The sequence below is a fragment of the Euprymna scolopes genome, chromosome 13 (genome assembly GCF_053919585.1).
Source record: "Euprymna scolopes isolate OS-2025 chromosome 13, ASM5391958v1, whole genome shotgun sequence".
Taxonomy (NCBI): Eukaryota; Metazoa; Mollusca; class Cephalopoda; order Sepiida; family Sepiolidae; genus Euprymna; species Euprymna scolopes.
In genome coordinates this window covers 53,148,589-53,175,866 of record NC_136494.1, presented here as the reverse complement: position 1 = coordinate 53,175,866, position 27,278 = coordinate 53,148,589, and the positions used below count along the sequence as shown (strand labels likewise).

Here is a 27,278-nt window from a genome sequence, read left to right as displayed (position 1 = left end):
GAATAAATTTCGATTTTATGATCGTTCTTGAAGGAGATATTGCTTTTTAAAATAGACTATAGCCCCCCAGCTAATATTTTTAAAAAAAATATTTTTATTTGTCTAATGTTTTTTTTTTTTTTTTTAAATAAAATCGATTGCCCGTTTTCTACCTAACTGCCTAAGTTCTTAGTGGTTTCACTTATTTTAAAGCGTTTATTATGTTCATACAAAGTTAATTACAATTTTTTTGTTTCTTATTTTAACGATGTTTTTTGGAGTCATAAAACAATAATAAAAAAAACAAAACAAAAAAATTAAAAACTGGGAGCGTTACTTTTTTGTTTTGGTTTTTTAATTATGATAGTTTTTGTTGTTATGTTTTTGTTTTCTCTCATACCAAATGCACTCATGCGTTATTTAAAATTATAATTTTATCAATTATCAACATTTATTGTCGTCCTGTCAAATTTTGCAAAAATTAACTAATAAATTAAAAGCGAAATATTTTTTTGGCGCGAGAGATGCCATGTGCTAACAATCTCTCGTTAACTCATTTTTAATTTTTTAAATTTTTACTTCAAAATTCTAAAATCAATCATTCAGAGAAAAAGTAATCACTAAATAAATTTATTAATCAATTTTATTGAAAACTCCGCTATCGTTTATGAAGAATCTTTTTAATTTCATTTTTTTGTTGGTTGTTTTTTGAGCGAGTTTCTAACAGTATTTTGTCTAGTTTATTATTTATAATACCTTTTCAATATATGTTACCGTGACATAACTTGACATATATTCGGTGGTTTTTTAATAGTATTTTGTCTAGTTTATTATTTATAACACCTTTTCCCGAACTTACCGTGTTAAAGAGAGAGTCGGCCGCCATTTTGAATTTTCCAATACATCGGTAAACACTGTATGCTTTTTGAGCTGAATAAACATGTTAAATTAAATAAAAACACGAAAATTATATCCAGTTTGGTAGAAAAGTAATTTATCTTGCCTTTGATAACATTTATTTGTTATATATTTGTTTTTTGACAACTTTTTCAAATCTATGTGTACAGTAATACAAACCCGAACTAGAAATAATGTCCGGTATATCACATCTTAGGGGTCTTGATAATCGCTAAAAAATAGAAAATTAAAGAAATTACTGAGGGAGATTTGGTTTTAAAAAGAAAATAATAAATTTTAATATTTTTTAAAATATAATTTAGAGAGAGGGAGAGAGAGTGGGGGGGGGTTAAAACTATATCTCCCTCCGAAAAACAACCAACAAAAAATGAAATTAAAAAGATTCTTCATAAACGATAGCGGGATTTTCAAGAAAATTGATTAATAAATTTATTTAGTGATTACTTTTTCTCTTAATGATTGATTTTAGAATTTTGAAGTAAAAATTAAAAAAAATTAAAAATTAGTTAACGAGAGATTGTTAGCACATGGCATCTCTCGCGCCAAAAAAATATTTCGTTTTTAATTTATTAGTTAATTTTTGCAAAATTTGACAGGACGACAATAAATGTTGATAATTGATAAAATTATAATTTTAAATAACGCATGAGTGCATTTGGTATGAGAGAAAACAAAAACATAACAACAAAAAAACTATCATAAAAAACAAAACAAAAAAGTAACGAAAAATCGAATCGCTCCCTGTTTTTTAATTTTTTGGTTTTGTTTTTAATTATTGTTTTTATGACTCCAAAAAATATCGTTAAAATAAGAACAAAAAAATTGTAATTAACTTTGTATGAACATAATAAACGCTTTAAAAGAAGTGAAACCACTAAGAACTTAGCCAGTTAGGTAGAAAACGGACACTTAGAAAATCGATTTTATTTAAAAAAAAAAAAAAGAAAAGAAAACATTAAACAAGTAAAAATATTTTTAAAAAATATTAGGGGGGGGGGCTATAGTCTATTTTAAAAAATAATATCTCCTTCAAGAATGATCATAAAATGTGTTTTCAATCGGTATTTATTCAATACGGGACCAGTTTTCCTACCTAGCGAAAGGGGACCAGTTTTCCGGAGACGAGTTTTCCCGAGACGAGTTTTCCCGAGACGAGTTTTCCGGGCACCATATATATATATATATATATATATATATATATATATATATATATATATAATATATTCGAATTATGACTCCCATTGCTGGCGTTATTCACCGTTTTCTTCATTGGGGGGGGGGGCACATTTTAAAAGTTTAGAATGATTCTTTTATCTTTATTTTTAATTTTTTTTTCCTAAATCAGTATGTTTTACACTTTTTAAAATTTTTGGTAAAATCACTAAATACCGTATTGAATTGATAGTGAGAAAATAATTCTGTGTCGGCATTAGAATTTTTTCTTTTTCCTTCAATTTTTTAAAAACATTTTTACATGATGAGGAGTCATAATGCACACTTTAAATATCTACACATTGGGTACCTAATGCCTCCTCACGGGACAGAGTTAGACACCAGGGTCGTTTTTTACACGTGGAGAAAAGGAACAAAAATAAAAATTGTCTCAGTCGTGAAGGATTGTTCTTCCACTGACGGAGAACAAGAAATTGAAGTGTAGCTTGTCCCGAAGGCCAAGAACGTCTCTTCTTTTCAAGTTTATTTCTTGTTGATATAAAAAGCGAAATGCCGCAATCCGAAACGCAAAGCGAAATGAGGTACCGTTCTCTAGAACAATGGAAAAAGTGTTTGTTTCGTTTTCCGGTTCATTTTCGGATCGACGTTTCGCGTTTTACATCAACAAGACGTGAGCCCGAAAACGTTTGCATTGCTCAATGAACACTGAAAATGTGTATTTTCCAATAGATTTTAACTCAAAATGACTCCTTTAATAATAATAGAAAGAAAAAAAGTACTCATGCAATGATTATTTAAAAAAACATTCTTAACATAGGGAGGGGAGGGTGTTTTGTACCTATTCTGTACTTTAACCTTACAATTGAATAAAAAAACATATCATAAAACTTTAATTAAACCTGGAAATACGATTTTAAAAAAATAGCGCGGATCGCCGGATCAGTCACTCTCTGCATTAGCACCAAAAAAAATTAATGCCTACACAAAATCATTTCTCGCTATCAACTCACTTGATGGATCCTATCCCTACCCCTAAATATGAGATTCTACTTTTTTTTTTTTTTTTTTAGGCTATTACATTTAAGTCTCCTAAGAAAACGGTAAAAATATGGTGCTTGGTGAAAGAGAGGCGCCAGGCGGCAAATTGATTTTTTTTTTTTTTTTTTTTTTTTTTTTTAGATATGTCATTTTAAGCAAAAAAATATTGCTTAATTGCCATGTTGAAAATAGTAATATATTAAAAAATTACAAAAATTCATTGAGTAGAAAGTTATTTATAGTTAAAAGTAATTTTTACAGAAAGTTGGGGAAAATTGCATTTTTCGTACATGTTTAAGAGTAGACATGAAGATTACACGCAAAGGGTACATAACTCAGAATGCATATTTTACGTACATTTTATATACATCGTTATGGCGCACAACTTGTGCAACCTATAATGATAGACATTTTTTTTTTTTTACTAAAAGCACAATAGCAGTTGTTCTACTTGATAAATTTTCGTAATTTTTTGATATAATACTATTTTCGACATGACAAGTAAGTAATATTGTTTTTGCTTAAAACATATCTAAAAATTCGATCTGTTGTCTCTGTCTCAACAAGCACACAAAAATATTTTAGAATTCAGAGCGAGGGATCAGTTCCGCATATAAATTTAATGTAAAATGCTCAGCGATTTCCGTGATAGAATTTTTTAATTGGATAGCGTTTTAAGGACTGATAGGAATTTTGAAAACATACGCAATGAAATAAAAAAAATCTCTAACACAATGTGCATGCAAATGTCTAAGATTTCTAAGAAATCGCCTGAAAAACTTGTAAAAACATTACATGTCTCCTTGAACTATTCCACTAACCTTACGTCCAGGTAGCAATCCCCACCACAGTAACTAATATTTAGTTAAAATATGAAAGTGGTTACATATATTTCAAACGCTATCTAGTCGGAGAGTAGTTAATCAATGTTAAATGTTCAGCTGATCCCACACTCTAAAGTCTAAAATGTGACTTTATATTATTTTTTTTATTTTTATCATCAAGATTTCTAGACTCTTTACATGTATTTGCCAACCACCCAACATTTTTTGGAGAAAACAAAAGATTAAACGAATATAATTGTTGATATTTAGAAAAGCATGAAGACAGAAAAATGAAATGCAAAACTACTATATATATAATATATATATATATATATATATATATATATATATATATATATATATATAATCTCATAATTTAGGAATTTAAAATTTGTGATTTGAAAAAGTTAAATTTCAGATATAGAAATTTTATCGTATGCAAAACAAAGAATACAGTATAGCAAAATATATTTCCTTAACCCATGAGTTTTCGATGTTTATACATATATACACAAACTTGTACAAGCAATTAACAAGTTCCTTATAAATGTCAGATGGAAAGTTTACCATTATGATTTAAACACCAATATGAAGAATTAAAATAAAATAAAGGAACAAATTCACCACCCCGAAACCCTCACAAAGGGTCTTCCAATTAATTCAAACAGGGAACAGAAGAAAATGCAAAGAACTGCTAAATTTTACGATCTTAAAAAAAATTTACACCCCACATTTAATCCAGAACTTGAGAAATTTGAAAACATGATGATAAACCTGGTCAAAAAGATAAAAATTTAAAAATCATAAATACCCACCTAATTCCATAACTAGGAAAATAAATAACTTTGCTACTAAAGTTAAGAAAAATTCACACATCTTTGTTCCAGCTGATAAGACAAAAACTATTATAAATTAGAATATAATACTTACAAGAAATTTATATATAAAGAATTAAATAAATCCTATAAATCTGCCCCTGCAAATAAAATAGATGAAATCAATATGGAAGCTAAAAATTTACTTAAGCTTATGAATATCCAGGAATTTACAGAAATAGTTAGCCTGGCACTTCTAGATTTACGCTGAAGGATCATAAACCAAACTTCCATGATAACCCATAATTCAGACTAATTTATCCATTTAGTTCAGATATTGGTCTAGTAAGTAAGAAAATCTTAGATAGGATTATACCATCCATTCAAAAAAAAGTAAAATTCCCGCTTTGGAAATGTTTTGACTCTGTTCTAAATTGGTTTTTAAAACTTAAAGATAACCAAAAATTAAACTTCATTACTTTTGATATCAATAATTACTATCACTCAATCTCACCAATACTATTAAACAAGGCATTAATATTTGCAAAAAAATATTCGGACATTACGAATTTAGAAATAAAATTAATTCTATTAGGCAGACGATCCTTAATAAAATGTGATGGCAAATATTGGACAATAAAAGATACCCCTAATGATTTCGATATAATAATGGGATCCACAGATTCTGCACAAGTAACTGACCTAGTGGGTCTTTACTTATTAAAAGAAATTAACATAGAATTCAACAATCTGCAAGGAGGACTCTACAGAGATGACGCATTATTTGTAACTCCATCCAGGCCTAGGCAATACAACAACACTATAAAAAAGCTACACAAATTTTTCAAAAATTATGGTCTAACAATTGAAGTCGGCCCAAATAAAAAAACATCCAACTTCTTGGATATTTCCTTGAATCTACATTCTGAATCTTACACCCCTTACCATAAGCCTAATCTGAACCTATTTTATGTGCACAAATAATCCAATCATCCAAAGTCAATAATTAATTCAATAGTACCTTCTATATCCAAACGGATCTCAAATCTGTCAGCTGACAAAAAGGCTTTTGACCAAGTATCCACATTTTACAACAATGCTTTAATGAACTCAGGATATAAAGAACATATAGAATATAACTAAAAAGAACCCTCTAGTGAAAAAGTTAAATTCAGTAATTACCCCACAATATGACAATAAAAACTAATAACAACAACACAAGACAATATTTTCCTAACAATACAATTCCTAATCAAAAACAAAATAATAAAAACGGAAGAATAAGACATAAGAAGGCTATATGGTTCAATCCACCATATAGCTCAAATGTAAAAACCAACATACCTAAGGAATTCTTTAGAATAGTAGAAAAATCATTTAGGTACCCACATAAGTACAACACAATATTAAAAAAAAAAACTCTATAAAAATATCATACTCTACAATGCCGAATCTAGCCCAGACTATAATTTCAACAAATAATATGAAAATTAAAAAAGCTCAGAATCTTTCCAATAATTTAGTCCTTAGAAATAAATGCGACTGCCAAAATAAAAATGAATGCCCTCTAAATAACGATTGCATGCGCAAAGACGTGGTATACGCTTGCATAGTGACACAATTGCCGACACATAGGAGCAACCAAATCTACAAAACAAATAATGAGTCTAATCAAAATACCCTGGGCGCAAATATAGGTAGCCAAGATTCTAATAACATCAACAACAACCAAAATAGCAATTCTAATAATATTCCTAATATAAATCAACAGGATACTAGCCAGCTTTCACCTTGCATATATTCAGAATTTCAATCAACGCGGTTTCCCAACATAACAATTACCGACCCTGAGCTGAATAAGCCATTAAACAATGAAAATACATTAAAAATATTCACTTATATTAGTGCAGCCTCAAACTTAAAAATAAGAATTTCAAACCACATGCATTCCTTCAAAAATGAAAGAACACAAACCAATGATAGTACATCTTTAATAGTACATTAATTAATAATCTAGAGAACAGGAAGATTCCCTATTCAATCAAATGAAGTATACTGAAAAAAACTAGATCATACACTCCAGGAGCTAAAATTTGGTAATCTTTGTATCTCTGAAGCAGTCAATATTTTAACTTTCCCTAAACCTATTCACCATGCACGCTTTCACATATAATTTAAATCCCAAAACGCTAATTTCACTTCTAGGAATTAGCGTGAATACTGTATTAACACTGTTTTAACACCCGCATATCAATACCATTATAAAGCAAAATTTTCATACTCTTAAGTAGATCATATAGATATAATCCTTATCATCATGACTTTTACTATTGCTATTTTTATTATTATTATTATTATTATTATCATTATTATTGTTATTGTTTTTTACCATTATTATTATTAGTACTATTATTTTTTTTATTGTTATTTTATTATTGTTTTAGTGGTAGCATTGGTAGTAGTGGTGCTATTATACAAATATAATACTATTGTAATTATTATTATTATTATTATTATTATTATTATTATATTGTCATGATTATTATCATCATTTTCATTAATATTATTATCATTTTTTGCACTAATATTATATCATATTATATTATTATTAAAATAATCATTATTATCATTGTTATTATTAATGCTACTATTATTATGATTATTTGTAGTAATATTATAATTATTATTATTTTATTTTATTATTATTACTAATTTTAAGGCTACTAATATTATTATTATTATTATTATTATTATTATTATTATTATTATATCTTTTTATGTTAATACACCTTGTTACTATATGCAATATTTTCACAGATTAATTGAACTCTAAGATTTCGATTAAATATTATTATCATTAAGTATATACATTGGATTTTACTCTATATATTAGAATTATAAATTTCAACATTATATGTTTAGAGCAAACAAACAGAAGTAGGGCTTTTATTATTTTTTTCTGCCTTTCTTTTTTCTTTTTTTCTCCCTTTCTTCTTTCTTTACCATGACTAGGCTTTTTCTTTTTTAACATTACTAGGTTTTTAACATGACAAGGCTTTTTCTTTTCTTTTTTTTCCTTTCCTGCTGATTAACTCTTAGCATAAACCTTGACATATTTTTTTTAATCGTGTCAAATCCTGTCTAGACATTTCATATTCAAGATTAATAAGTTAGACGCTCCCTTTATTTTATTTTATTTTTATTTTTATTCCTTTCTCCCCCTCTCTTAAAGTTAAATCCTCCTACCACTTCCTTATTTTTAGAAGATAGAATTTAAATATTGCGATTTAATAATATAACATTATAACATTTTCACTTACAAATATAATCTTGATAACAAAAACTACATCTGATTTTTAAAAACTATTTTTGCTTTGGTTTGATAAGCAATTCTTTTATTTAATTGTTTTCATTTTCATTTAATTTTAATTTCAATTTAACTTTATTTGCCTGTCTACGGATATCTTTTGGTTTTTATTCACAAATTGATTGAAAAACTTGAACTGAATTTTGAAACTGATATATGAAAAAAACTTTTTACTGGATTGATATAATCAAAGATTTACCAGATATCCAATCAAACTGAAGAAAAGCTGTGAAAATATGTATATATTGGATTGTTACCAGCTTCCTTGGATTTATTACAATACGTGTTGGATCTTTTTACCTGCCGAATAGCAAGAACTTCCATTACAGGATTTAACATACACTTTTGATTTGAAGTTCAATATCCTTCTTTTTTTTTTTTGCTGCATCAATATCCAGTTTTCCTTACTCTTCGTAGCTAAAATGATTTAAAAATTTTAAAAACATTTAATTTAATTTTCTATGTTTATTACCTTTAGCAAATTAGGAGCAAACCTTTTATAATATTTGCTAATATTTTTCCTCCGACGAGATGTATAAACATCGAAAACTCATGGGTTAAGGAAATATATTTTACTATACTGTATTCTTTGTCTTTCATACAATAACATTTCTATATTTGAAATTTAACTTTTTCAAACCACAAATTTTAAATTCCTAAATTATGATTTATTTGCTCTATCTAATATATTGAGCAATTTTATTTAGCTGTGATAATATAAAATATTACATCCAATGATATTTTGTAAGACCGATAATCACTGGATTTGCACACCAGTAGATTTATTGTCATTCACTATTTTGAATAATTATATATAAAAAGCAAAAATTAAAAATGTAAAAAAAAATACAATGCAACAATTATAAATCAACGGATTTTTTTCATTTCTTTTTTGGTTTCCGTCTCAAGAACCCACATTTCATCTTGTGGTGTTGCCTTTCAGCAGTTGTTGTTACTGATAACTAGGGCTGTGACAACAGCATATTCTTTTCATTGTTTTTATTCTCGAGTATATATCCGACACAGCTAGACACAATTAATTAATTGAGAGCCACATCACTGTATATAAAACACATAAGATATCATTGGAGATATGCATGAGAGTCAAAACAAGAAAAAGAATATGCTGTTGTCGTAGCCCTACTGATAACGGAATTTTACCGAACCAATATCGGCAACTATGAGGTCTGAACTGTACAAGCACCTACATTTCAAAATCTAATTGACTATTATTTCAAATCATTATCGATTAATACACACATGCATCTATGCATCGATTTTGAGACATTATATTAATTTTATTCATTTATATTTATTTTTATTCAAAGAGTGCATTGGACGGTGTGTTACAAAATTCGGACATACTCTCCGTACTTTAATGTGAGAGCGTCCAAAGCAAATATGTATTTTAATTGCGTTGATCACTAAGATTTATCACGTTTCAAAATCTTTAAAGGACAAATATGCACAAAGTTGAAATTTGGTTCATCACAAATCGATATTAACGTCAAAATCGGGAAGGAAATCTGCAACAATGAACCAGAACTCATCCAATGAAATACCCCCTCCTTCTTCAGAAACAAAACAAAAAAATGTGAGAAATTTTTTACTCTACTCTTCGTCTCTCTCTCTCTCTCTCTCTCTCTCTCTCTCTCTCTCTCTCTCTCTCTCTCTCTCTCTCTCTCAACAGCGATACATTTTTTTTTGTTTTATGTTTTATTATTATTATTCATTATTGTCTCACCTTCCCCGGGGGTTGATTTTATGCATTTTTCGTTTTTCTTTAAAATTGTTAAGTCAGTGAAGTGCGAATCAATGATATGGAAGGAAAAGAAAAGTGAACTTTCAATCAAGTGATGGGAAAATCATAAAAATTAAAAATGTTAAAAAGTAAAATGCTAAAAAATCTGCACAAAAACGTGTTTTTGATTATTACTTTTTTCCTTTTACATATTGTGTTAGAGACAACGAGCGAGCAAAAACGAATTGCATACTCTCTTTGTGGAGCTTCACCACATGATTGAGAACAAAAACTAAGTTCAAGGAGCAGTTGTTCTATTGTGTAAATTCCTATGTGGATAAGCAATATTTTACTAAAATATTTGCTAAACGCATCTTCAAAGCTGTATTTTATATTTGTGGGGAGGTTTTGACATCCTCCCCTATATAGTGCTTGGTATTATCGAGTGGTAACTCATTTGGTACTGGCCAACTTAAACGTTGCTTAGCTTCATTGATGTAACCCAAACTAGTGTATCAATATGATGATGCCACTTTGTCTGAATATTCGACTTGAGACATCATTCCAATTCCTTGTTAATTGGTTCCAAATCAGCACATCTATTTTTTATCTAAAAATTGGCATCATATTTTCCTTGAGTCCAACTTTACTTTTGTCATGGTGCATTTTCCAAGTCATTCTGAAAATATGTAGGAACTTTATCTTTCAACTCGTTTAACTTTCTGGCATCCTGTTTATGTTAGATAGGAAAGCATCAATTGTATTACAAAAAGAATGTATGGGTAATTTCTATGAATCAAATAAAACCATCCAATCATTATAATAAAATGTGAACAATTTTATAGCAAAAAAATCTTTCCAAAAAATCAAATAATAGAAATGAATTCATCTTCAAAATTTGATATTTTCCTTGACACTCTACATGCAACTTGATTTGTTTCTTTAATAGCTGCTTGACAATTTTATTTTTAAATATTTCTGTATTGATAAATTAAATGTTACTTAGGGTATCATGTTTGAGCCTAACTTTTTCATTATTATTTTGTAGATACATAAATCTATGTTTCTTTAAATTCATGTCTCAATAGCATTATATTTATGTTGCTTCTTGTGTTGAACGTTTTTTGTTTGATTATGCAGTGAGTATTTTTACTGTATGTTTGAAAACAAAACAAATTTTATCATAGTATTATTTTAATGTTTATTGATTTTTTAAAAATAATAAATGAAATACGGATTTGGTTTAAAAAAATTTTTGTTCTGCTGTCGTAAGCAGTGTGTATGTGTGAACAATTGTTTTTGAGACATAAAAAATGAGACATTTGAACAAAAATAAGACATTTGGACATAAATGAGACAATTGAACAATTATGGGGCAATTGAACTAAAGTGAGACATATAAATAAAAGTGCGACATTTGAAAAAAAGTGGAATTATTGAACAAAAGTGAGACCTTTTAAACATGCCTGGGTTTAGTTCATGTGACAAAATATGTTGACAATTTTTATTTACGTTTCTAGCATAAGTCACAAAACTCATCTTTTACAATATTAAAACATTTTTAGTTCATATGAAAGAAGGAATTTCTCTTCATTTTGTGTATTTACTCGAAATAGTAATACCAGTAGTCTTGCAAACCTTAAGACTAATACCATAAGACTAATACCTTACTAAGAAAACACAAGCGATTAGGAGTTGGAGCAGACACATGTCTAAATTTATTTGAAATGGACAAAATATTATAATAAATTTTATTCGTTTTTCTAGAGAATGTAGCATTGATTCTTTGTTGGATAAGATATAGATAATACTTGCATCTTTTGAAATGTATCAAGATGTACACTGGCAATTTACAAATTTATAAGAATGTTGAAAATGGAAAAAATGGCCCAAAATGATTGTTTTGCTAAATTCATTAAAAGAGTGGTGAATGAAAAAACATGGTTGACAAACAAAAAAAATACTTGTTTACAAATTGACACAAAATAGAAAATGAAGCTTGAGTTTATTCTCACCAACCTCGTAACTCTTACTTCCTTTTATTTTCTCTTTTACTCCTCACATTCCATTAGCGAAATGAAAGGAATTTCTGTTTTCTGAGTTGGAATCTATCAACACTTATTGTTGGCTAATTTTTTTTTACCTTGTAATATTTGCTTTTGGGGACGGGGGGGGGGGGGGCTTTACATCAGGGGAAATTTCCATAAAAAAAAAAAAAACAAGAAATAACTTTTAAGGCATTGAAACACTCTGCCGTCAAGTTCAAACAAGTGACTGAAATAGCTGAAGACTTTTAAAAGTTTATTTAAGTAAATAAGACAGTAAGAATGGTCCAACAATAAAAATGAACATGTTCAGTTTAATTCGAGTGTAGAAATACAAGTTGCAACAAGTGAGCACTTCAATATCTTTGATACCATTACTTGTGATTAAAATGTTCTACTTCGTTTTGCTGATCTCACAATCTACTGCTTGATATTTTTATATGTTGCTGAACATCCCGAAGCATATTATAACTTCATTCTCAAATTCACACATTCTAACTGCAAACGTAGATTTCTAATTATGATTGACTCAGGTTAACCCCACCTCCCGCATTTACAATCCTCTTCACGTTTTCTTTTGTTATTTGTGGTTAACAATTACGTTGACAATGTTCAAACAATGCTTGCATAAAACAAATGATCAATCCACATATATTCTGCTCATATAAAGTTTTACACACAACATTTTAGAACCTATAGAAGTCTCAACACAATTTTCGTATGTGCTGCTGGGAGCCTTTAAAATCCTATTTAAGGAGAGAAATTTTGGATTTCTAGACCAGTTTATCATTCTGCAAGCTCAACAATCACTGGTCCATGATTGGTTGTTGTCTGGCCAACCAACTTCCCAGTTATACTCTGTATATATCAATCAGCATCGAATAAAAATGCAATAGTTCAATTTAAGTTGATCCATTAAAACCTAGAAACAGATTTTTACCACTTTAGAATGAAACACATCCAATACATGATTTAAACACGCATGAGATTCCACCATTCAATTCACAGCTGGATGATTTTTTTTACATATAATTTAATTGGAATTCATTATTGAGTTGAGTATTATTTATTAATTGTGAACTATTATCCTCAGCTTTTTTAGTTATTGTTTCACGATGTTTCGGCCAATTATTCCTCTCGCCTTCGTCAGGTGGTAACCATGACAGGATAGGAACTCCAAATCTCCTAACTGCATTCTCAGTAATTATTGCTTTCCATAGTTGTTATTGTCTCATTACGTTTTGGCCAAGTAAGCCTCTGGCCGGCTTTGGGTAGGATTGAAAACTTCAGACAATGCTCACCTGGAACCGTAGAGATTCAATGTTCTATCCAATGTGCCACAGGCCCCAAAACTTGAATTTTTTGGTCTTATAAATCCACGTTTATTTATTATCTGATCTTCCATGGTCGGGTTCGTATCGAATGGTATATAATTTAATTGGAATTCATTATTGAGATGAGTATTATTTATTAATTTATTTATTGCGGACTATTATCCTCATCTTTCTTAGTTGTCAGGTAGTAACCACAACGGGATAGGAACTCCGAATCTCCTAACTCAGCAATTACTGACGAAGGCCAGAGAAATAATTGGCTAAAACATTGTGAAACAATAACTAAAGATGAGGAGAATGATTTTTTGTTTTCAAATACAATTTTCGTGCATATTGCTGGGATTAAATTATTGATTCAATTTATCTCTATATAAATAAAATGAACTCATTTTTTCCCGTTGGATTTTGACCTTAATAGGATTAAAAATCAAGATATTTCATGCAAATATAATATGCACAAACGGCAGAACAATATCTGAGGTGTGTTATAGGCTTATTATTTCTCAAATTCCTCGATAATCTTAGATTTCTATACTTTTTCTGCTGAGAAGTCACGGCCAAAATCGGTTAAGATCAATGGAAGTGGTAAAATATTTTCTCTCTAATAAATTCATCCTCCCCCTGCCACTACTTAACACCGTTTGGGGATCGTTCACAAGGAACAGTTGAGAAGAGAACACCGGTTTGGCTTCGTAGTTCTTTCATGTGAAGTTATTTAAAATCACTAAACTAAGCTGCAGTGCTCTGTGGCGTAGTGGTTAGCATGCTGGACAATTCACATTATATTTTCACGTTCGCGCCGACCTACCGTAGTCGTTTTTTTTTTTTTTTTTTTTTTTCCTAAACAACTGGAATGGACTTTTCTTGGTGGCCGAACTGTTAACGTTGCAGATGGTTTTTTTTTTTTTTTTTCACACTTTATTTTCCTACTTTTACTCATGACTCCGGGTTTGATCCTTCCTACTTACCTACCATAACATTTTTTAAAACTCCCCCCCCCCGTCCCGGAAACAAACACTCGGGCAACGCCGGGTACCCCCGCTAGTATTTGATAAATTGAAGTTATCAGCCATTGATGGCATTGTCAACTTACTAACCCTTCACAAAGTTTTCTATTTAAAATACTAAAAACAAAACTGTAAATTATAAACATTTCATTGTTGTCCATATAGAAAGATAAACATAATTATTTTGGTAATTTTAATACAAATTTATTTCATATGATCGTAAAGAAAATAAAGAAGAATTCAATAAGTCAATTCCTCAAAAAAATATGCCAGAAAGGGATACAATAGTGGCATATAATCAACTGTCCTCCTATCATAACCAAAAAGGAGAACCCATCATCATTGGCATTTCTTAATTCTATTGATTTGCTCTAAGTCTATGAAATAAAAAAGGATTCTTAAACAGAACTATTTGTTATATTATAGTAAAGAAAAGGATTGAATTCAAAAGAAAACAATAATTTATGAATATTTTTGGCGCAGCAATATGCAAATTAGTTCATTTTATTACTGAAATAACACACACACAAGCGCATGCACACACACACACACACACACACACACACACACACACACACACACACAAGCAGTATAACTAAACTTTTGCATTTATTCATTTAGATAACTCCAACACCTATTTTGAATGAAACTTTCAATGTTAACGTTAATAGTCCAGTCAAATCAGTGAAAAGGCTCAAACAATTTTTTTTAAAGAATGATAAATGAGTTTTTAAGAAATGGTAAAAAAAAAACATGTTCCAGTAACAAAACAATATATGTTATTAGAAGCAGAACATAAAAAATATACATATTTTGCAATTACTTTCTGAATTATTTTTTATTTTATTAAAAAAACAAACAACTTTCACACTGATTTACCTTCTAGCATGAACAAACACAACCACACCCATGCGTGATTTATAATAAAAATACATTTTTTGTTCATTTTTAAAGCAGTTACTCTTGTTGGCAATTGTTTGTTCTTTCCATTTTCGTTTTTGATGTTGAAGAGTCTGTGGGGACCTTTTTATTTCATGATTACAATCCCATATAAATAGCTTTATATTATTGTTATGAAAAGGTGTTGGCCAGCCACTCCTGAGTGATTGTTTATTGTATTTTTATTTTGTATAGGTTTGGGAAGAGAAAGTAATTATATTTTATTAAGTTCGAATTAAAAAAAATTGAGACAAATGGTGCAGATATATTTATAATTTTTAAAGAGATTCATAGACCCTTTCTTAGCTCTCTGGTTCCTGGACTAATACACTGGCTGGACAAAGATTACCATTTGTTAGCCTTAACTTAAAATGAACACTCTTACTGAAAACACAAAATTCCCCATTAAAATTAATTTTGTCTACAACGTCTTTAGTTTCATTTCTTTTCATGCACAACTTATTCTTTTTATCACTAAAGCAATTGTTTGTATTTGTTTCTCTATTGCACTTTGTTTTATCATCAGCAACCAATTTGCCATCAGTCAGAACCGGTTGACATCATGATCAGTCTGTCACCTCACACACACGCACGCACACACACATGCATGCATGCACGCACACACACACACACACACACACACACACACACACACACACACACACACACACACACACACACACACACACACACACAACTCAGTAGAAAAAACAAAATAAATGCCATAATAATATTTTGTGATCATGCTCCAAAAATAATAAAATATGTATCTACAGAGACACACTTATCTACAAAAAATTAAATGCTTAAAGACGTTAGGCAATAGCTGAATCCTTGAAAAAATGTAGTAGAATGTGGTCTAAAATGGATGGTCACATTTAATCCAAGACAAAGCTTAAACAACTATAAGAAATCGTTCCAACCACTGATTGTCATGACCAATACTACCCTGAGTGTTCAATGTCTAAACTCTCTTAAACAACATGAATAGGAATATGCTGCCAAGACACAGAAAATGCTGCCAAGTCTGTCACAAAAAAAGTAGGCTCTCTTTTCTGAGCTAGAAAACTGTTAAAGCCATCAATTGCCCATGCATGGCGTATTGTTACCTCATTTAGATTGATGCACTAATCCTGATGAGGTCTCTTCCTTATGGACAATTTGTAAAAAAAAAAGAATTTTTAACCTAATAGGTCTCACACTGTCTGCCAAGCTCCATCCCCTGTTGCATCGCCACAGCGTTGCACCTCTGTGTTTGTTTTACAAATACTTTCACAGTATGTGCTCTGCTAGCCTTATTGCACTTGTACTCCCTCAACGTAAATACACTTAATCCGTCTGACGAGCAGAAAATTTGCACCCTACTGAAGCTGAAAAATGTCCTACTCTAATAGCTTTTTTTCTCAGATTGTTTTTGAAATTTCCTCCCTGCTCCCTGCTTCACCAGCCATACTAAAATGCAGAATTTTAAATCTCATATAAATAAACATTTTGTTGTTCACTTTTCCACCAAGGCTATCTCCATATAAATCCAGCACCTACCACTTACACTTCAGTTGCAATTTGCCTTGTTTGGGATGAACAAGTTTTTTCAAAAGATTTTTAGAAGAGATAAACAAGTGTATTCCCAACTTTTCAATATTTAGCAAAGATAAAGAATGTTCTTGCTGTTAGAACAAATAAAGTACATTTTACATCAGATTAACATGAAAATGCCATCATTGATTAATGATTTTAATTTATTAAATACAAATTGGATTCATGAACGTTTCGTAATGTCAAATGCTTTCAGTAGAAAGATGTACAACTCAGTAGTTGCATTTATAGATGAAAAGAAAACTGAGTGTAAATTAACGTGAAACATATTACAAATCGCTATTAATATGAGATCAAGTTTTTTCTCAAATAAAGCAAATATTATGAAAGAGGTCATCATTAGTTCCTTTGAGTAAATTCCAATATGTTTTCTGGGTATGCCATACGATTGCCGAGAATACATCAACAATTAAGTCAACATGTGGGTTGTTGTGGCATCAACTCCCTTGTGTTGTTGAGTTGAGATATTGGGTAGCTCTACAAGATCCACTCTCCCAGGTTTTACTTTCTTGTTTTGAGAAGGAATTATTATATTAGTTTATTGCTAAGTGCCCAAGGCGCTTTTACCACAGAATATCGATGTGGCTGCTCAAGCAATTTGTGAGTCAAAATACACCATCTCTTATGCTCTGGCATTTTATTCCCACTTTCTGGCCTTGTATCACACTTTCCCGATAGTGAGAGGGAAGTAAATACCGTAATCGAAGTAGAATTTAACCCGGTGTTGATTATACAACCAAGAAAACTAGTCCGTTTTTAATAGAGTGCAAATTGTAGTCTAAAGAGATAATATTGATGGAATATAGTTTTGAAAAACGTAGTGTGCAGATGTATGGGGGGGGGGGGTGCTAATATTAAAACACTTGAATGTAAATGAAATGATATTTTGTAGACATTGTGATTTATTCCAAAAAAATTTCTGAGGACATTAATAGATTAACACGAAAAGAAAATAAAGGTTGGAATTTAAAAAATAACGAATTTGGAAGAAGTTTGTCTACTACTTGAAAACTACTACAAAGAATGTTAATAACTGTATGCATATAAGAATGCTATCGTCTGTTTGAGATCTTAGTAAATGTATTGGACCTGATAAAATGCATCCTAAATAATGAATGTTTTATCTACAAATTAAATTTTATCAATACTGTTTTAAAATTATTTAATAAACGTATAAGTGATGAAACCTATAAAAGACAGTTGTAATTCTAAAAATGGTTTTATTCATGTACTTGGTAATCAGAGATGAGTTTCTCCCGCATGTATTTTATGTCAAGGTTTTGAAAAATTAATTAGAAATCACATTCTTGTTTTTATAAAAAATCTTATAAACTGTAAACAATGTGGATTTTTTTAATGGAAAATTAACTTTATCGAATCTTTTTGATAAGTATTTATGCAATAAATGAATGCTTACTATTGCGAGTAGCACATATTTTGTATGTATACTTTAGCAAAACTTTTCATGTCACATTATAATTTATGATTTTTGTTATTTTTTTACTATTGGATCACTATTTATCAAGGCCAAGAGCCGTTTGGGGATGAGGAATACTATGGGAGTACTAACATAGATCAATAGTATGAACCCCATTTGATTTGTTACAATAATTTGATTTGAAAGCGACCAAATTGTGATCAGCAGAGAAGAAGTCTCATAGGCAAGAAACTTTGTCCATGGAAATTCTGCCTGACATTAAGCACATGAACAAGGAAAGAAAAGTCTTTTGGCATTATGATAGCAATATGAATGTATTGAGAAATGAATGCTCGGAGTTGAGTGAAGCACTTTTCATGGCAATAACGATAGAATAGAAAGAGGCTAGCAACTTCATTTCTGTGAGAATGAGGCAGTGGGGAAAAAAGGTCGTCTCCACTAGATTTCGAAATTGATTTTGTATTTTATCACGGCAGGAAAGAGTGCTCTGTGCACTGCCTAAGGATTTATGCGACTCATGTGTAGCAGATTGCACTTGAAGTTGAGGACATTCCAGAGTAGTAGAATGATTCAACCAGTTTTCCATCTTCACAACAGACTTGATATATGTTGTTCATTATAGGCTTGGAGTAAAAGTCAGTCCTAAGGGGTTTGGTCAAGGCAGAAGCGATTCATTTCGACTAGGTAAAAAAAAAAAATGAGGTATTTAAAAAAAAAATCATAATAAATATTGGGAAACTTTCTTTATCAGAGAATGTCAGTTAATAATAATTCCTCTGTATCTTAATTGTATTTGATTAATATCATTGTTCATACATATAAATGATTTATTTGATAGTGTAAAGTCAATAGTGGCAATATTTACTAGAAGATGTTAAATATCACAAACAAATCTCGAGAGTGTGCCATATCTGGGAAATAGATGGAATTGAAATTTGATTTTAAAAAAAGTATTACGTATGTAAATCTTCACACTTGTAATATTATTAGAAGTGTGAAAATATAAATATGAATACGAATTAAATGATAGAAAAATTGAAATAGTAACTGAAAAAATGTCACTTGTCATGCCACTTACTGTTTCATTACTGTTAATGATAAATTTAGATCTCATAAATTTTCTTCTGATTGATTGGATGATGAAAATGATTTGGAGAGAGTAAATGTTTCAGAATATTTAGAATAAGACCTCATTTAAAATAAAGTGCTTGATGCTAGGTACCAATAGTTAGACATCAGAAATGATATTCGAATTGAAAGATGATTAAAGGAGCAAAAAATCTCAATAAAAATACATTGCAATCTAAGTTTTATTAGAAAGAAGAATGATAAATGACTTATTTTATTAATGAGATTTATAAATATGGAGCACACTTTTATTGCATGAGAAAATTATTGACAAGAAAAATTTAAAAAGTAAATCTATTTTGTCAATATTTTTTTTTTCTGATAGAGTAATATATTTTTGGAAAAAATTGTCTGATCAGGTTCAAATAGTAAATTTAATGTAAATCATTTTAAAAATAAACTGAATGAATTCCTTTTTGATTGATGTTCAAATCTTCAAAATAATAATTTGTACAAAAGTTTCTTCTTTGCTTTAATATGTTCATATTAAAAAAATCTGATTGAAAAAGAAACAAAGATTTCCAAAAAGTTGAAATACTAAAAATAAAAATAGTAAGAACTTCAATACTAAAAAGCACAATATTAATAATAAGTCTAACATATAAAGTTAATGTGTCAAATTTTCATAATCAGATTCAAAGCGTATTTAAGTTGACAAATCGAACATTACTTCCAATTTTTATTTGTTATTATTGCATCATGTTATTAATAATATAATAATATACTTCACAGCAATTTATATTAAAATTAAATTAGTGTGGTCAAGACAACTGGCAATAATAAACATTTTTGAATAACCTAAAAATAAAAATCAGCATGGATGATAACTCATATTTTAGGTTTAAAAATATAATAGTTGACTACCTTATAATTAACATTTTATTTCTTTTCTGTATAAGTTTAAAATGTGCAGACTAAAATGCCTTCATTAAATCCTATAATAACGCCAGGTAGGTACAGCAAGTTAATAAATAAATTTCATGCAGTTAAGTTGTAAAAGTAGTTTTTCGATCGTAAACGTTTTGGTAAAAAACAGTTATAAAACTGAGATTTTTTTCTTCTGAACATTTTTGTTAATTTTGATTTTGCATTGATTTGTTGCACCCTAGATTCTTTCTTCAGTCATACATGATCAGAGCATTATTTAAAATCTTTCTTTTCTAATGTGAGGATCATAAAATTCTGCCAACAAAAATCAGAATCAATATTCCTACTTTCTAGTCTTCACTGGCAATTTCTTATTTATTTTTAATGTTGCCAAAAATATCCTCAAATCTTGATTTTGGGTTGGTAAATGGGTGGGAGTAAAGGGGGTGAGGGAAAGAGGAAGTTGAGTCATTGAAAATGGATTATCTTCTACACAGGTCAGGAAGTTTGATGGGATCATATTTCGTAGCTGATTCTCACATCTTTTAGTGTCTGTGGATATTTTTAATTTTTTTTTTTTTTTAAATGATCATTTAACACATTTTGCTAATTTTTTAGCAAAGTTTCAAATCCTATAAAAATGATGTGGCAAATATCTTCTGAAATAATAATGCTGTTGCTTTTGCTGCTGCATTTACTGATCATCTCTAATCATCAATGTTTGCCAAATATCGAAATGTCGAAAGCAAACTATTTATATTGACGATTTCCCGAGTGGCTTGTGATTACTCATTAATGATCTAAAATTTGTGTCAATCATTTATCTTCTCACAAAGTTGGCTTTTATGAAATCAATTCCATTGCACAGTTTGACCATGTTTATTTGTGTCCATTTATTAGGAGCATTTTAAAAGAGGTGCAAAGTATTTACAATTTGTTTGAAATTTAAATGATCAACCTCTTTTATTTGTTGAACATCGTTTTTTATAAACCTATAATAGAACTTGGGTGTCTTTAGCACGTCTGTAACCAAAACTATGTCACAGTTCTCAAAGATATTTCAACATACTTTCTCACATTTTTCTTTTTTGAATATTGAGAATAATTTCCTACTAGCAAATCTATATGCAACACTGTGCGTATTTTTGCTAGTAGCTAGTAGTGAGCATGTTGTGTGTGTGTGTGTGTGTGTGTGTGTGTGTGTAACTCTTTCTAATAATTCAACAAAATTGAATTTAATTTGTCATGAAGCAACCTATAAGTTCAAGGTGTCTCATCAAGGGAAATAGAAATAGTAACAACTACTATTACTGCTTATACTAAAGAGACTTATAGAGTCCAAAACTATTTATGAGAATTACAAATGTGTTGTGACAATATGAAATATTTTAATGTTGCTAAAAAGTTTATTAATAATTTTGATGATTGATGTCAACTTGTGATATTAGTTGGTTAATTACAATTGATTGTAATTATGAAAACAAATTAAAGAAAAGTTAAAAAATATTATAGCTGAATAATGTAGAAACATTATTTTCAGTGTTATCACTGAGAACTGACAAGTTTAAGTATTTTTATACAACTGTAAAAGTTAAGCTGTTCATACATAAGGAATACACAAAAGCTTATACTTGTAAAATTTTAATGGATTTACCAAAATAATTTTTAAAGTCATTTGCATTTATAGTTTAAAAGCTTATGACTAATTGTGATGTCTAGATTGTTTAAAATAATTATGTTTTTGACGTGTCATAAGTAACCAAATGTGGGTTTACAATTTAAAAGGTCATTGAGTGCATTGTCTCCACATTGGATAATTAGACTAGCTGTCAAATTTAAAAATTGTGTCTTTAACAGACCAATCCCTCATATCGTGACTTGATTTAATGCACCTCTAACATGCATAAGGCAAAGGTTTTGATTGGATGACCAATACTGCATAAAATAGAAAAATAAGAAGCAATCAGTGGTTGGATAACCAATGTGAAGTTAATTGTCTTGAGTGAAAATTCTTCTATAAAAGAGCTAACTCTTTAGAAGCAAAATGGTAAACTACATAATAAGTGAATGTAGTACAAGCTAACTTAAAATGAACATAAAAATAGACATAACTGAGTTGAGAACATAACCGACTGGGAACTGTGGCAACAACTGCATTTTGAACATGCAGACAAATTGTAGAATATTGGAAAATGAAACAGAATATTAGTGACTATTGCAATGGAACACAGCTGTTGCCAGATGCGTAATTTGATCACAAGAAGTACGGAAAATTTGGGCACATTCAGACTATATGGAAGATCATCTCATTTTGCCAGCGGATAATCCGACCAGTAATAATGCATGTGACAACAAAAAACAGAACAAAACTTATAGGCTTCACAACTAAGAATTGAACCAAAATTGGCATAAAGCAATGTTGATATATAATAAAATGAAGAAAACTAATGATGATGCTTAAATAAGGCCTCAATAAAATTCTGTAGAAGTTTTTTTTTTTTAATTCTAATGAAACTATTCAGTCTCTCAACTTGAAATGCCACATAAACATCTGTTAGATTAAATCAATTTTCAAAATTTTGTCTTGCCAAAATCTGTTCTTTGTTCTCGTGTCTTTCAATCAAGTTAATTGCTCATTGTAAGTTTCTGCGGTAACATTTAAGATTTTAGTATTTGTCATAATGGATTCTATTTGAATCTAAGAGAAACAGATTTTTCATGCAGATTCAATTCCATTCTCAACTGTGATATTTGGCAATTCAATTTCTTTCTAAGCAGATCAGTTTTCTTATAAAGCAAAAAATATAAAAATTTTCACTAATTTCTGTTCAGCAGAACCTATTTTTTTTAAAACGCGGAATATTTAAAGGACGCAATTTTGAGGTGGTGAGTTTTATAAATTTTTTTTACATCAATTTATTTTGGACTAATCTTAGCAATACTCATATTCATAATTTTTATTAATTAAGTTGCAAGAACATAAAACATAGTTAATTATGAATAGAAAGAAGATGTTTTCATCAATTCATGTGGTGTAAAACGTCAATAATCAGTAGAGAGCAACGGATATGCTAGATTGTTCACATGTTATCAGTCGACCTCAACCAGAAGGTCGACCTGACCTGAATTCTGATGTGGTTTATACAGTCAATAGAATTTGCGCAATTTTTAAGCTTGTGCCATTTTTTTAATTTCTGCCATTTTTGCTTGCATTAAGCTGAGGTTGTGCAGTTCTATGATGTTCATCCTCCTAGGTGTTAGCTTCTCTCTTTGAGAAATGGTTAGTTTATTGCTAATAGCTTGAGGTGTACCTAATAGGGAATACCCATAGGGTTGCTCCAGCATTTTTGTGAGCCAAAGATAAGTCTTTTGTGCGCTGGCTTTTCAATCATTACCTTCTGACTTTGTATCACATTTTTCCATGGTGGTGCAATAAATATCGACCCTAGTACAGCTGTGGATTCAAGATTGAATAAAATAACACAAAAGGATAAAAGAAAATGTAATCGCAATAGTTTATAAACATGTTAATATCACGCACCATGTAATTATGTCATGCGAGATACGAGTCGTGATTAAGTTACAAATAAATGTCTAAATGTAAAAAAAAACAAAAAAATCATATATAAATAGTATGTGTCACTATAATTAACAATAAACTTAAAATAGGCTGAAGCAGTGGATGATTGCCAAAAAACAATGTAAATAAAATATAAACAATGTTTTACAAGTGACTGTTTGCACAGGCAACAAAAACTAAAACTTTTCTAATATTATGCAATAATTTTTGCATAATGTAATGAAAAATGTTAATCGATTAATATGCCTGTTTGAAGGCAAAACTATATTATTACTTCTGTTTACTTAACTATTACTATCTCTTGATGCTCAATTCAAGGGTAGGGCTAGTTTAGTATCCATTCTGTTGTCATGATACCATACTCCCAGGCATTACCTCTTTTTGGGTGAGGAAGTACTGTAGTACATGTTCTGTTGTCATGACACTATCATCCTTGGCACTTTTTTTTTACCTTGGGTAGAATGTAATATTTGTTTTATGGTTATCATACTACTTTCCCATGAATTACCTTCCTTTTTTTTTAGGAGGAGTAGTGATATACTAGCAATAATAATAATGTAATTAACTCATGTCCATAACAGTATGTCCATATTCTTGTATTGTATTTAATATCAGATTTTATATTTTTGCAGATTACTTGGATAATGTCTACAAGAAAAATGACAGAATCATTTTTGTTCATGCACCGGAATATACAGAAGCGATCAACTCACGTAAGATTTTACAACATTTATTCAAATGTCATGGCATGAATCTCTTACCAAATTGAACAGAATGATTCTAAGGTTTCAAGTTATAAATATTTTACCAAATTGACAGAAATGGTTATAAATAATTAGAAATGTCAGATTATGAATCTCTTACAAAATTAAAAAGAGGATATGTAATGTGTTTTGTGTAGCAGTAGTAGTACTAATACTACTCGTCATCATTATCTTACGACTGTAGTCGACATGATTGAGTTCAAATGCTTATAGCAGATATCTCAGTCCTGCATGACTGCTTCTAGGCCCCAATTCTCAACATTGGCATTGGCCTTGCAATGACGTTTGTGTATATGAGCATTCTATTTCTGAAGTGGATAGTAGGGTTCAAGTCTGCTTTAACACTGAGCATTTTTTACTACTATTACTACTACTGCTAAAAGGTGTTTTATTGACAACAGTAAACTAAACTCTTTTTGCTATTATTTTTTTCTAGTTATGTTTTCCAGAGCAAAAACTAATAAGCCTTGTTCTTAACCAGTCTGGATTTTTCTGATGTTTTGATAAACTCCTTTACAACACGAGGATTTAAGGCTTAATGAAGAAATACATCAGAGTATAGGTTTTTATTTGCTTTTGTTTTTTTGTTTTTACTTGAAAAACAAATTCAGTGAGTAAGAAGAAATTAAAAACATTTACAATTTGTAACTATTACAGTAAAGCACGAAACAAATGCATGAAATACATTGGAAACAGCAGCATCAAAAACAGGAATACCAGAACAAACAACATAATGAGATATTCAAAATGTTTTAATAAAAATGAATAATAAGATTTTAGTTACTCAAGATTCTATCTCAAATTACATTTATGAATTCAAATGTAATTTTTATCTTTCCCTCTTAGGAAGATTATGAAGATGTATTTCAATGAAATGGTCCTGAGTGAACAGTTGAACAAAAATTTGGTTTATGGTTTCAAAAATTGTGAAATATGAGAAATACATAAATAAGAGACCCTTTTAAAGGAAGCTGCAGATATCATATTTCAAGAAACAGAAAACAAGAAACAAGATATCATATTTCAAGAAACAGAAAACAAGAAACAAGATATCATATTTCAAGAAACAGAAAACAAGAAACAAGACATCATATTTCAAGAAACAGAAAACAAGAAATAGAATAGAAAACGTTAGGAAAAACACACAAAAATTTGAAGATAAAGAAAAAATTTAATGCATGAAATATTTCAAGATAGAGATGAGAAAGGCAAAAGAAATTTTGAAAAACAAATAAGAAAAAAATCTGTCCAACTAAATGTCAGTTATGGTTGTGGACATTTTGAAAATGTGGAAAAATTGATCATATACTATTACTATTCAAATCAGTTCAGTACGCTCTGACTGTTTTTTACAGAAATGTTTTTTCTCTACAGAATAGTATTTGATTTTAGTGAATTACAGTCAGCTATAACACAGGACACTTCTGATATTGTAATCAGCTATAACACAGGACACTTCTGATATTGTAATCAGCTATAACACAGGACATTTCCGATATTGTGGTCAAAGAAACATGGCTAAGCCCAGAAGTTTATGAAGAAAGAAATTCATCTGAATGTCTACTCCATCTTGTGATGTGATAGACTGAACAGAAGGGGTGGAGGTGCGTTGCTATTATGCCAGATCATCTCTTAAGACCTCTTTTTGCTAATTTTGTTTGCTCAACCAACTGTGAATTTTCAACCTTTGTATTGATGTTTTGTATGCTGTCATGATGGAAAGACATTCTTCCTAAGCAGTTATTTCTGATGAAAATGGTAAGATTATCTTATTCTAGATAATTTCAATGCCTCAGGATTATCTCATTTTAGGTAATTTTAATTGGATGTCCTCAATCGTTCGTTTAGACAATTTTATGAAACACTTCTGGAAGCAGTAGAAGATTGTTTCCTCTGCTAATGCATTTTCACACTAACTAGATTTTGAGGTGGTCTGTAATCCTCTACCCTAGATCTTGTGTTCACCTGATACCTCAGATCAGTATCTGAACTTCATGTTGTGGTGTCACTAGGAAAAGGTGAGCATGTGGTTTTGCATATGTCTTTTTCTACTCCAAATTGGAAACAAAGTGTCTACTCAGTTACCAACTTTCAAGCCATATTCACTGTGCAAACATCTGTAACTGGACATCACTCATGATGATGGATTCAGTAGATGATCTCTGGTGAAAATTCAGACATATCATGATAGAGCTAACTGGGTGAACCAAAGAGCCAGAAGTGAAAACCTTACCGGAAGAGTGGAGCAAGAATGAGTGCTGTGTGACATAGCTTGGAAAAAATTTCAAAACTGGTTCTTTAAAGATGTTCAAAGCAGTGTATCACGTTGAATGGAAGAGAAGCTGGAAGTATGAGATGAGGATTGCAAAACGATCCAAAGAGTTTCTTCATCTATATTTAATTCTAGTCATTTGAATAACTAAATTGTTAAATGGAAGGCTGTGGATGAAGCTAGTTAACAATACAGAATTTTTGCTGAGGTCTTTTTCCAAAATCTACAAAGATGATTGATGGTCTGGTCAAGATGCCCCACTATTTGTTAGAGAAACAATGCAAAACTTTATTATCTCACATCTGCTTTTTCATATCTACCATTCTTTTGCTACCATGAAATCTGACATCTTCATGCCATTATACATATCTTTGGTTTGATCTGTTTGGGAATATAGTATCCAAGCTTCATCCTCATCTTTAACATCATGCATGGCAACTACAATGAGCCTTA

The 27,278-nt window shown here is 29.9% G+C and overlaps 2 protein-coding genes across 2 annotated transcripts in view; one reads left to right on the top strand and one right to left on the bottom strand.

The window, feature by feature from the left end:
- Nucleotides 1-11,923, bottom strand: part of LOC145292027 (succinyl-CoA:glutarate CoA-transferase-like) — a 144,401-nt gene extending 132,478 nt beyond the window's left edge. The window contains exon 1 of the mRNA XM_080138048.1: nt 11,875-11,923. The gene's annotated coding sequence lies outside the window, so the exon portion shown is untranslated. The remainder of the gene's footprint in view (nt 1-11,874) is intronic.
- The window catches only part of LOC145292028 (universal stress protein in QAH/OAS sulfhydrylase 3'region-like), a 47,252-nt gene that overhangs the window by 4,932 nt on the left and 15,042 nt on the right, over nt 1-27,278 (top strand). The window contains exon 2 of the mRNA XM_080138049.1: nt 24,422-24,502. Within this exon, the coding sequence (XP_079994175.1) occupies nt 24,422-24,502 (81 nt within the window). The remainder of the gene's footprint in view (nt 1-24,421; nt 24,503-27,278) is intronic.